At 45.8% G+C, this 12,242-nt stretch overlaps 1 protein-coding gene across 4 annotated transcripts in view; it reads left to right on the top strand.

The window, feature by feature from the left end:
- sulf1 (sulfatase 1) overlaps positions 1–12,012 on the top strand; it is a 601,332-nt gene extending 589,320 nt beyond the window's left edge. For all 4 annotated transcript variants that reach the window (XM_085993124.1, XM_085993123.1, XM_085993126.1 and 1 more), the window contains one exon: positions 9,685–12,012. In XM_085993124.1, the coding sequence (XP_085849250.1) occupies positions 9,685–10,595 (911 nt within the window). In that variant the 3' untranslated portion in view covers positions 10,596–12,012. The remainder of the gene's footprint in view (positions 1–9,684) is intronic.
- Positions 12,013–12,242: the final 230 nt, after the last annotated feature.

A 12,242-nucleotide genomic window follows, 5' to 3' on the forward strand; every position in this document is an offset into this window, starting at 1 on the left:
GAGAGAGAGAGAGGGAAGGAGAGAGAGAGAGAGGGAAGGAGAGAGAGAGAGAGGGAAGGAGAGAGAGACAGAGAGGGAAGGAGAGAGAGAGAGGGAAGGAGAGAGGGAAGGAGAGAGAGAGAAAGAAGGAGAGAGAGAGAGGGAAGGAGAGAGAGAGAGGGAAGGAGAGAGAGAGAGAGGGAAGGAGAGCGAGAGAGAGGGAAGGAGAGAGAGAGAGAGAGGGAAGGAGGGAGAGAGGGACGGAGAGAGAGAGAGAGGGAAGGAGAGAGACAGAGAGAGAGAGGGAAGGAGAGAGAGGGAAGGAGAGAGAGAGAGAGAGAGAGAGAGAGAGAGTGAAGGAGAGAGTGAGGGAAGGAGATAGAGAAGAGAGGAAGACACCCCGGGGAAGGGGCTGGACTCAGAGCCCGGCGGGTGAAGAAGGGCGGCCACCATTTTGTGAGGTTGGTGGGAAGTTTGAATTGCGGCAGCCGAAGGAAGGAAGAAGGCGAGCTCTCCCTCCCTCTCCCACCCCTTCACTCTTTCCCTCCCTCACCCTCTCTCTCTCCCTCCCCCCTCTCCCTGCCGCTCTCTCTCTCCCCCCTCTCTCTCCCCTCTCTCTCCCCCTCTCTCCCTGACCCTCTCTCTCCCTGCCCCTCTCTCTCCCTCCCTCCCCGCTCTCTCTCTCCCCCTCCCTCCCCGCTCTCTCTCTCTCCCCCTCCCTCCTCTGCTCTCTCTCTCTCTCCCCTCCCTCCCCGCTCTCTCTCTCCCCCTCCCTCCCCGCTCTCTCTCTCTCCCCCTCCCTCCCCGCTCTCTCTCCCTCCCTCCCCGCTCTCTCTCCCTCCCTCCCCTCTCCCTCTCTCTCCCTCTCCCCCTCTCCTCTCCCTCCGACTCACCTCGGTACCAGAACGGAGTATATCCGACACCGGGAGGCCGGGTGCCCATCGCTCAGAAGCGAGCCCAGGGTTCCTCATGTTTAACCAGGCGGGCCTTTGGACCCAGTTGGCCGGGCGGCAGTGGAAGGCCTTTCGCTCCTGACTCCCATGTCCGATTTAGGTCGGGGACGGCTCGTTGGAAAGCCCCGGTTTTCCCGGTCCCGCACTAATGGCAAGAGAGAGAGGGGGAAGGAGAGAGAGAGAGCGAGAGAGGGAAGAGGAGAGAGAGAGCGAGAGAGAGAGAGGGGGGGAAGGAGAGAGAGAGAGAGAGAGAGGGGGGGAAGGACTTAGAGGCAGGCCGCGGTGACCGTGCGTGGCCTAGCGCTTCAGGCCCGGCCGGGCTCTCGGGCCACGACTCACCTCAGCTGAGCTCCCGCTTCGGGAGAGAGAGAGAGAAAGGGGGGGAAGGAGAGGGAGAGAGGGGGGGAAGGAGAGAGAGAGAGAGAGAAATTCCTGAATCAATACTAATGAATCAACAATTTCCTCACCTCCATTACCATTTTTTTAGCTTCAGGCCCGGCCGGTCTTTAATGGCCGCCACTCACCTCAGCTCAGCTCCCGCTCGGCAGTTTGAAGGATTAGGCCCCGCCCACAAACACCATGAAACGCTCCCCAATTGGTTAACCATCACGTCACTCAACGCTAATGAGCGGTAGGATTGGTCAACCGCTAATGAGCGGATTTTGTCCGTTTTTTGAACGTTTTTGTCCGAACAATTTTTGTCTGACCAAAAAGTAAATATGCCTATGAGACTCCCCTAATCATAAGCTTTCTTTTGATATAACATATGTGTAGTTACGCTCTATAACTTTTGAGTGATGCCCCAGACAGACAGACAGACAGACAGACACCACGATCCTTTTATTATATATATATATAGATATATCTTCAGTTTAGCTTCTTGTTCTGTCAGCAGTCAATAGAAAGGTAATATTGATCCCAGTTTAATGGAAATTGCACAGTGCACGCATGGTGAGATGAACCATGGTGGTCTTTTCCGGGCTTGTATATTTCTATGGTGTCAATACGAGAGAATAAATCAGTTCATGCTAGTAAAATACAGCTCATTCCGACCAACAGATTTGCTTCACTTTCTCTCATCGTACATTGTCCATTTCACTAATAAACTTTTTTTTTTAGTGTGTAGGTTCATCGCGTTGCTGCTGCAGTATTTTCTGTTTGCCCTGCATGTCTAACCATTAGTCATCTTTCATTGCCTTATTTTCCGAAGGAGAAACCACCAGGATTGTCCAAACCAAGGCTAAAAGGTCATTTGTCCTGCTTACTCCTTGTTGATTTTCTTTGGATTTGTTTTTGTTTTATAGCTTTGACCATCTTCCTAACTCTCACAGGCCATGCCATTCACCTAACAGGACCTCACACACTGCCATTCATTATATGTCTAGGTTTCTTCTCCTAAGTTACACGGTTTTCTCAGTTTGCTTTTGTGTCATCTTTTATTAATATCACACTTTGTAAATACTGTAACAAAAAATACGGGCTTTAGGAAATTTCATGAGGACTCAATGGGGTTAATTTTGACTTTTGGGTGACTGGTTGAGTGCGGGCACTGGCTGGCCACCCATTATGGGGGTGAAGTGACCCCCATGGGTTTGCGGCCCCGGTCTCAGTTGTGGGGCATCAAACAGACGTCCCAATGCAGCTCAATGGACTAAGGCCTCAAAATTGAACCAAAGCAGCCTCAGCAAGGTAAGCTACAGGTGGGGGGGTGGGGGATGGGGGTGGGTGGCGGGGGTGGGGGGTGGGGATGGGAGGTGGGTGGGTGTTGGCGGTTCATGATCAGAGGGTGGGGTCCAAGGGCAGCAGCGTCCCGGTTTATTTTTGTGGACCCTGGAGGAGCAGTGCTGCTCCGGGGCCCACAAAAATAATTTGACCCTTATCTTTGGTAGGCCACTTGTGCTCCGTGGTCTGTGGAACTGGTCAGAATGTGCACGGCACAGACTCCGACTAGTTGCAACCTAAATTGGCAATCGGGCTCCTATTTACGTCATAGGACTCTGATTTCCATATTAAAATGGGCCTATGGCCTGAAACAGGCAGGTGCTTTGGGCACCCGGTGGTAGGCCCCTTTCAAAATAGAGCTGCCAGCAACACCGGTGTTAACAGGCCGGTAAAGCCACCGACTGTCCTGCTAATGCCAGGCAAAAGCAGTCAAAATCGACCCCAAAGAGTTTAAAACATGAGGGAAAATTTCCACTGTGTGCAATGTGTATCAAAATCATAAACAGGTTTTTTATAAACATAATAACATAGAAGCCATGGGTTATTTCAACTTGGCACCAGGTTTAAAACTGGCAACCTGGATCGGCCACATGTTGTAGAAACCGCCTGATGTTCATTTCCATTGAAATCAATGTGAAGGATTTCTTTCTCACTCTTTTGGGTACGAGAGGTAAGAATCAAGCGAGGCTGAAAAACTTCTCTAAATAATCGGATTTGTTAACATTAAGACATGACAGTTTTACAGATAGAGATGCTTACAGCCTTATCCAGGAGTACAACTCGAAACTCAGAATGATCAATTCTTCAGCTTTCGGGGGCTGAGGGTCTAATTCGTTGACATTTTCTTTGAACTGCTTCTGGTTCTGTCTCCTGGCAATCACTTTCAAATAGCTTTGATGCTGCAAAACAGCTTGCTGATGTTTTTTTCCCCTTTCTTGCTCTTTCTCATGGCTTGAGAAGACAGTTGTCCTGGTTATGGTTTGCTTTATCTCTAACCTTGTCTTTATCTCCCTGAAAGTACAGCTTGTCTCTTGAACACAGCAGTTAGTCTTCAACAGTCTGAAGCAATGAGAATATCCATGATACCTTTTGAACTTGGTCAAGCTTCCCAGCATGCCTTCTGATTTCAGTCAAGTTTAACAGTTCTGTGTTCTTGACTTTGGTGTTAACCAAATTTTGATTTTTTGCGAATAATCTAGGGTGTCTAGCCCATCCTTTTAGTTTTCCTTAAAAACGACTATTAGAAGTCCATATTGAAAATTACAAAATCCTTCAAATGGAAATGAAAATCAAGCGGCAGTTGATTCGCAATGTCAGTTTTACACCTGGTGGCAAGTTGAAAATCAACCCCAATCTTCCCCGATGATGCAGAAGACGATGATAAAGCTCTTGTGGGGAAAATGTTCACTTTGGGTGCGGGCATAAAGCTGGCAATTGCAGATTGGCCACCCTTTATACACCCCGTCCATTGGAAAAGAAAATCGGGTGGGGTGTGTAAGGGGCAGCAGATCCGCAACTGCTGGATTCTCTGCCAGTAACATACCCCCATATGTTACTGATAGACGAGTGCCCAATGCAGTAGGCTCAGATCTAGTTCACATAAATCAACAGATTCCTGATTCAACAGACAGATAGATCCTTGGATTGTATTTTTAGTGCCAAAGATTTCAGAACAAAGCAAAAACAAAATACTGCGGATGCTGGAAATCTGAAATTAAAACAAATGGCCGGAATTTTCTGGAGGTAGGCGGATTGGGGGGCGGGGAGCCTCCGAGGTGGGCGGGAAACCCCTGAGGCCGGGTTTCCTGCAGGTCCTGCCGACTTTAACAGCAGGGCCTGATTTGCATGTGAGGCCTCGGTTTCCCACCCGCAGCCAGACAGATTGAGGGGTTGGCTGACTGTGGGCAGGTAGGCCTGCATCTGCAGAGAGGGAAGGAGGGAGGGTTCAGTCTGGGGGGAGGATGGGGTGGGGATCACGGGGGGCTTGGTCGGGGAGCGGGGGGAGTTGGTCGGGGATTGGGGTCGGCCAGGGTTCAGGGATTGGAGTTGGCCATGGATCGGGGGAGTCAACCAGGGATCCGGGGGGGGGGGCGGGTGGCCGGAGGATTGAGGATCGGTGCGGGCGGGGTGGTGTTGGCTGGAGGACCAGGCATCGGCAGGGAGGTCAGCCAGGGATCCGGCGGGGGGGGGGGGGGGCGGCAGCCATGAATCAGCGGGTGGGTGGCTGGAGGATCGAGGATCGGCAGGGAGGTCGGCCAAGGATCGGCGGGGGGAGGGGGTGGAGAGAGGATCGGGGACGGTCACCGTAGGATTGTGGCCAGCCTCAGCATCAGTGGTGGGGGAGAAGCGCCATGGTGGGGCTCGGAGGCCTGGGAAGGCAATCAGAGGCCTTGTAAGGGGTTCTCTGATCATGGGGGGTGGGTTAGGTAGGGACCCTGGATCCAGGAGGTAGATATAAAGCCACTTACCTCCTGGATCCACTAGTCCCCGCCTCAGTTTAACTGCCAGGTTTCACGAATTGTGCAAAACCCATCCACATGCAGTTAAATTCAAAATGGAGGTTAAAAAAGAGGCTTCCAGCCTTATTATAATATTTAAATTGATGTTCGTCCCCTGGGAGCGGGTTGGTCACCTGCCCCTGTTCCGCCTCCATTAAAACCAGAAGTGGGCAGGCTGGAGGTGGGATCAGGTCAGGAATCCCATTTTTAACAATTTACCTGTACCCAAGCTCCAAACTCACCCAGTTTTTTAGTGGAAAATTCTGGTTAAAGTGTTGGAAATACTCAGCAGGTCAGGCAGCATCTACAGAGAGAGAAACAGAGTTAACAGGCTGGGTTTTAAGGAGGAGGGCGGGTAGGGGGCAGGGAGGCTCCGAGGTGGTCGGGGAACCCAGAGGCAGGGTTTCCCACAGGCCCTGCTGACTTTAACAGCAGGGCCTGATTTGCAAGCTAGGCCTCGGCTTCCCGCTCGCAGCGAGCCAGATTGAGAGGCTGGCTGATTGTGGGCGGGTAGGTCTGCGGTTCTAGGCCACACAAAGGAGGGAGGGAGAGTTCGCATGGGAGCGGGGTCGGGCAGATGATCGGGGGTCGGGCCAGACTGTTAAAAGGATCGGGTGGGGAGGGGTTGGGCAGACTATCGGGGGGTGAGGGGGGAGAGACGATCGGGACCGGATGGGTGATGGGAAGATCGTGGCTGGCCACCGGAGAATCGTGGCCGGCCTCAACATCATCAGTTGGGGGTGGGGAGGCCTGGGGGTGTGATCGGAAGCCTTCCGAGGGGGTCTCCGATCGCAGGGGGTAGGTTAGATAGGGACGTTGGACCTAGGAGGTAGGTATAAAGGCACTTACCTCCTGGATCCAGCAGTTCCCTGCTGTAGCTAACAGGTTTCAAAGAAACAGCAACTTTTCGTCACCAGGTTGGTTTTGGGTTCCAGGCTTTTGATGACTAAACAGAAGAGGTTTTGGTGTATCGCTTGTCATCATACATTTTGCAGATGGGTAAAGAACATGACTGTGGGGAGACAGGATCCCAGTGTTGGGATAGAATATAGGGATGCAAATTACAGAATTCTATAGTTATGTAAAAAGCAGAATCCCTAGTTATGTAGACACGGAGGAAAGGAAGATACTTTCCAGACTGTCAAACATAAAGGCACTTGAGACAGTTTATTTACCAGTGAAACAATCAAACCCACCCAGACGTCAGAGATTGTTCAAAGACACCGAGATGAATCAAAATGAAACCGCTTAGGCCTGTACTCATGACTGGGCAGTAGTACCAACAACAGGGCTGATGGAAAAATGGCATTTATTATGAAAATTACACACAAGCTATGGTTGACATTAGATGAGCCTCTTGATGGATGAGATAATGCCCAGCAATATCCAAACCCATGGTCAGGAGGGAGTACAGACATGAAGCCACACAGGGGATGCATGTAATATTACAGTGTACAGGTCCACACCAGGCTTAATGATGTGAAGAAGATGTCAGCCATGGAGAAGACTGCATTCAATGTCCAAACCAGGAGAGCAACAAGGGAGAATTCTGATAGATGAAGGATGTTATTAGTTGACACAGGTCTATCATTGGCTCGTTGATGAGCCTGCAGTTTCTAACATGCTGCTTCTCTTAAGTTAAATCTGTACACTAAATCACTGTTTTCAGGTGATTGAGTGGAGGTCCATAGATCCTTGGAAATAGCAGAGGCCCTGTGGTGCTGGAGGACTGGAGGACTGCTAATGTGGTACCCTTGTTTAAAAAGGGAGAAAAGGATAGACCAAGTAATTACAGGCCAATCAGCCTAACCTCGGTGGTGGGAAAATTATTGGAATGAATTCTGAAGGACAGGATAAATCTTCATTTAGAAAGACACGGATTAATCAAGGATAGTCAGTACGGATTTGTTAAGGGAAGGTCATGTCTGACAAAACTTGATTGAATTTTTTGAAGAGGCAACAAGGAGGGTAGATGAGGGTAGTGTGTTTGATGTAGTGTATATGGAATTTAGCAAGGCTTTTGATCAGGTTCCACATGGCAGACTGGTCACAAAGTTAAAAGCCCATGGGATCCAGGGCAAAGTGTCAAGTTGGCTCGGAGGCAGGAAGCAGAGGGTAATGGTTGATGAGTGTTTTTGTGACTGGAAGGCTGTTTCCAGTGGGGTTCCGCAGGGCTTAGTACTAGGTCCCTTGCTTTTTGTGGTATATATCAATGACCTAGATTTGAATATAGGGGGTATGATTAAGAAGTTTGCAGATGATACTAAAATCGGCTGTGTGGTTGATACTGAAGAAGGAAGCTGTAGACTGAAGGAAGATATCAATAAATTGGTCAGGTGGGCAGAACAGTGGCAAATGGAATTCAATCCGGAGAAGTGTGAGGTAATGCATTTGGGGAGGGCTAACAAGGAAAGGGAATACACATTAAATGGTAGGACACTGAGTAGTGTAGAGGAGCAAAGGGACCTTGGAGTGCATATCCATAGATCCCTGAAGGTAGCAGGCCAAGTAGATAAGGTGGTTAAGAAGGCATACGGAATGCTTGCCTTTATTAGCCGTGGCATAGAATACAAGAGCAGGGGGGTTATGCTTCAACTGTATAAAACACTAGTTAGGCCTGAGCTAGAGTACTGCGTGCAGTTCTGGTCACCACATTACAGGAAAGATGTGATTGCACTAGAGAGGGTACAGAAGAGATTTACAAGGATGTTGCCGGGAGTAGAGAATCTTAGCTATGAGGAAAGACTGGATAGGCTGGGTTTGTTTTCCTTGGAACAGAGGAGGCTGAGGGGAGACCTTATTGAGGTGTATAAAATTATGAGGGGCATAGATACAGTGGATAGAAAGGGCCTATTTCCCTTAGCAGAGGGGTCAAAAACCAGGGGGCACAGATTTAAAGTAATTGGTGGAAGGTTTAAAGGGGATTTGAGGGGAAATTTCTTCACCCAGAGGGTTGTGAGGGTCTGGAAGTCACTGCCTGAAAGGGTGGTAGAGGCAGAAACCCTAACTGCATTTAAAAAGTACTTGGATGTGCACTTGGGATGCTGTAACCTGCAGGGCTAGGGACCAAGAGCTGGGAAGTGGGATTAGGCTGGATAGCTCTTTGTTGGCCGGCATGGACACGATGGGCTGAAATGGCCTCCTTCTGTGCTGTAACTTTCTATGGTTCTATGAGATGGTGTGGACAGATTAATGTTATCTTACTCTTTTGTTGGTGCCTTACCTTTTGCTCAACATCCTCCTCTGACATGTTCATTCCTACAACATGAGGTGGGTAATTTGGACTTTGTGTGATAGTGTGAAATGGGTGATAATGAGTTGGCAGCCCGTTTTATCTCTCCCGATTTTTATTTCCATTGAAGTGAAATGTAAAATGGGCTGCCCATACACTATCACCTGTTTTACACTATTACACAAAATCAGAATTACTCCCAAGATGTTTATTATCCCTCTTGTGTGAACCACAGTACTGTTTTCTCTCCTGGCCTTGATAAACCTTGGTCAGAATTTGACCAATTGCACAAGTATTATTAGCTGCGCATAATAACTGGACACATTACTTGATTGGATCCAGCCCGTAATATTTTAAGTACATTTCCAGAAACTCTGCAATACTGAATTCATCCTATAGAAAATACAACTTGGCGTTAACATATAACCAGCCTTTTACATCAACTATATTTTCAAAATGAGACTGTCAGCATGAAAATCATGTCATCACTCACAAAATAATTCCCATAGAATCCTTGGTTATGTGGAGACACAAGATCCTTGCTATGTCCTGTGCTTTAGCCAATGGTTCTGGCAACCTTGATGTGGTTGCATGGTAATAAGATGTTGCTATCAATCTGTCAATAGGTAGTAAACATCAGTTTTGAGATATTTCTCTACTGTATTAATTAAATGAATTAGAGCTAGAGATTGGATTTTGGTGGAGGAATTTTTCTACTAAATATAATTTGTGTTAAAACAAGGACTTGCAAATAACTGAAATAGAGTATGTGTATGCATATATCTGTGTATGTGTGTGTGTGTGTGTGTGTGTGTGTGTGTGTGTGAGAGAGCGATTCCGTATTATCTTAAACTAATAAAAATATCAACACTTTTGCTTTCCAAATGCTATTTGATTGCAATGTAATGAAATATTAAGGGCAGTTCAGCTAGAAATATCAGATAAGGTGAAAATTACCTTTTAATTTATATTGTGTTTACTGTATGCAAAATCAAAATGAGAGTTACTTTCTTTAAGAAATCTCTTTTTGACAGTGAGTTTTGTGCCTGTGGTCTATCATTATTTCTCTTCCTTCCCCTGTTGCCTATGTTAAAATTCTGATGTGTGTTTTAAATCTGTTCCTGCTGTGCAGCTTTGCTAAAGTCTTTGTGTGGTGGGATGAGCTATCTCTAATTTTGCTTTAAACAACCAGTTGATATTGGAGCAGGTGCATGTTTGCATGCAAACGCAGTGCTTCAGCAATTATGGGCGGCGCCGTATGTGAAAATAATCTACTTCAAATCTTTGCTTCTGCCAGCAGAGGACAGCTATGGGATGGATGGGAAGGTTAATCCACTCAAACTGCCAAACTTCACAGAAAATATCAACTGGGAAGGACTTGAAAATTTGTACAGTGTGGATGAAAGCGTGTTTGAACACAGGCATAATTATAGCCTTAGCCTTGGAGACTGGACTAATTACTGGAAGGATGTAGATAGAATGTTTGCACTGCTGAAGACTTTTTCTGAACACATTAAAACTTCTGAGCCCATTGCGCTAAATAAGGGCAGGACTCTTGATTTGTTGACCATTGACACCACAGCACTGGACATGGCATCTACTCCATTGCCTATTTTGGGAAATGTGTTCTCTACTGAGCCAGAGGACGAATCTAGTGGCATGACTGCATGGGAGGCGAAAGAAGCACAACCTGCTGTACTTATAGACTCCAGGGGTCCAACTGCAAGCGCAGCCATTACAAGTGGTGACAGCCCAAAGGAGGAAGTGATAAATTACAATCATATACCTGATAAGCATTTTTCAAATTCTGAATGGTGGAGACCTAATCGGACACGAGAGTTGATAAAAGAATGGGTGGAGCTGGAAAATGATCAAGGTTTCAGTGGAAATGGCCTGATGGAGATTGAGACCAAAAACAACTTCTTCCTGCAGCAAAGTGGCATGCTTCCATCACCCAGCAACCAGAATGAAGTAGAGGAGAAAGAGGACATATTTGAAGATCAAACATATCTTCCTGCTGGTTCTGTTGGTCAATTTTATAATAAAGCTTTCACAGTTCCTCTAGAAACCGGGGTCAGCAACAATGAGAAATCAGCAAGTGTTCAGCTTCAGGAAGAACCCCAGAGCAGTGGAGAGGAAATCCACGAGAACTTCAGTACAGAAGGCAGTGCCTTGCCCCCTCCCTCCTTTCATCAACTCAAAACCCGCTAATTATTTATTTGGACAACTATTTTAATCTTTAGTAATAACAGCTTTATTTTAACAGCTTACATTGTGAGGTCAAAGCAAAGCACATTCCATTTCCATTGGAGGTTCATTTCATAACAGACTAGCCATGGTGGAAATATCACATACAGTTTTATTTTATTAGCATTGTGTGGAATGAGGGAACAAGAAGCTTATATTCCTTTTATAATTGTAATGTTTTACAACTCTCTATATAAATATATATTTAAATGTTCAGTGTTATGTAACTATGGATAGACATGACCCAAAGTGCTACGAGAAATTCTCCCAAGCTTTCCATTGGCTGTTCAGTATGCAGAACTTTAGGTGCTTCAGCCTGTCCTACAGAGGGTCTCAAGATCTGTGACCTTTCCATTCCAAAAAGCCCTCATCATACACTCTTCACATTAATTCACCATTATAGAAGTTATGAGTACAGCAGTGTTTCCTTCTTACAAAATATTTTGCACTTTCAGAATTCTTCACAATATATTTGCAGAATTTGGCCACCAAGTATGGATGTATTAACAGTGCAGAGCATTGGCTCAGTAAGTTTTTCCAGCTGATCATTTTAGCTGTAATGTGTAAAGGAAATCTCATTCTGTGTTCTTCATGCTGTAACGTACTGTCACTTATCAGTTGTTTTTCTTCTAAAATTTTTTAGGGTTGTCTTTATTTGCTTTAGAAATTTTACCTAGGCCTGTTTTGAAATTCTTCTTTAATGAAGGAACAAGATGAAGTCAACGTGCTGGATTTTGTTTCACTTCATTACTTTTTCCTGTTACTTGGCGCACATGCTTGCATAATGGGAAATGATATTAAAGGGGTATTGTCTTTGTGAAAATGTTTTGCAAATTTGCTTTGCTGGGGGAGGGGGAAGAATCATCTGCCACTTTACCCTGACATCATTGAGTGCAACTGTCATAATGATGTACTTCTAATGAGATTAATGTCACTGTGTGAATATGCATTAATAAATGGTTTGCAAGCCTTTTTCACGAATACGGTGCCCCTTTAAAATTAAAAAGTAGGCAAAACTACTTACAATATACTTGATGAGTAACTGTTTTGATAATTCTGTGTATAGTTTAAAAGCCTTGTTTAACACCATCCCTAGATTCATTTGCATGAAGGTTTGTATAATGTATGTAGGTTTTACAGTGGTCACAGATGTTTTCATTTTTTTATTATATGATGATAACACCATACATTTCCAAGCCAATGTAATCGATGTGCATAGGTTAGAGACATCAGAATAGTGCAATTCATGCTATTCAAAGGGTAAAATTTGTAACAGTGTGTTATTTTTGTCTGTAATATACACTGGCCATACTATTTACTGGTAATTACCTGTTGCTTGTTTCTGGATAGACTTGCAGTGATTAAACCACAATGCTTAATCCTTCTGTGAGAATGTAATTGTCATTAGTGATACAGAGTACTATCAACAAAAGGTACCAGAGTCAAAATTGAATTAAAATCAGTGAAGTTCACAACAGTGTATTGTGTGATTATAGGTACCCTGCAATGACTTAAAGATTTGGTTACTATGTGTTAAAAGATCCCCATATTCATTATTTCTATCAAAGTCCCAAAGCATTTTAAACAATAGAGGGAGTAATTTTATCTTTG

This window comes from Somniosus microcephalus, chromosome 7 (genome assembly GCF_052327205.1).
Source record: "Somniosus microcephalus isolate GS21.2 chromosome 7, FLI_Smic_1.0, whole genome shotgun sequence".
In the NCBI taxonomy this organism is placed as follows: Eukaryota; Metazoa; Chordata; class Chondrichthyes; order Squaliformes; family Somniosidae; genus Somniosus; species Somniosus microcephalus.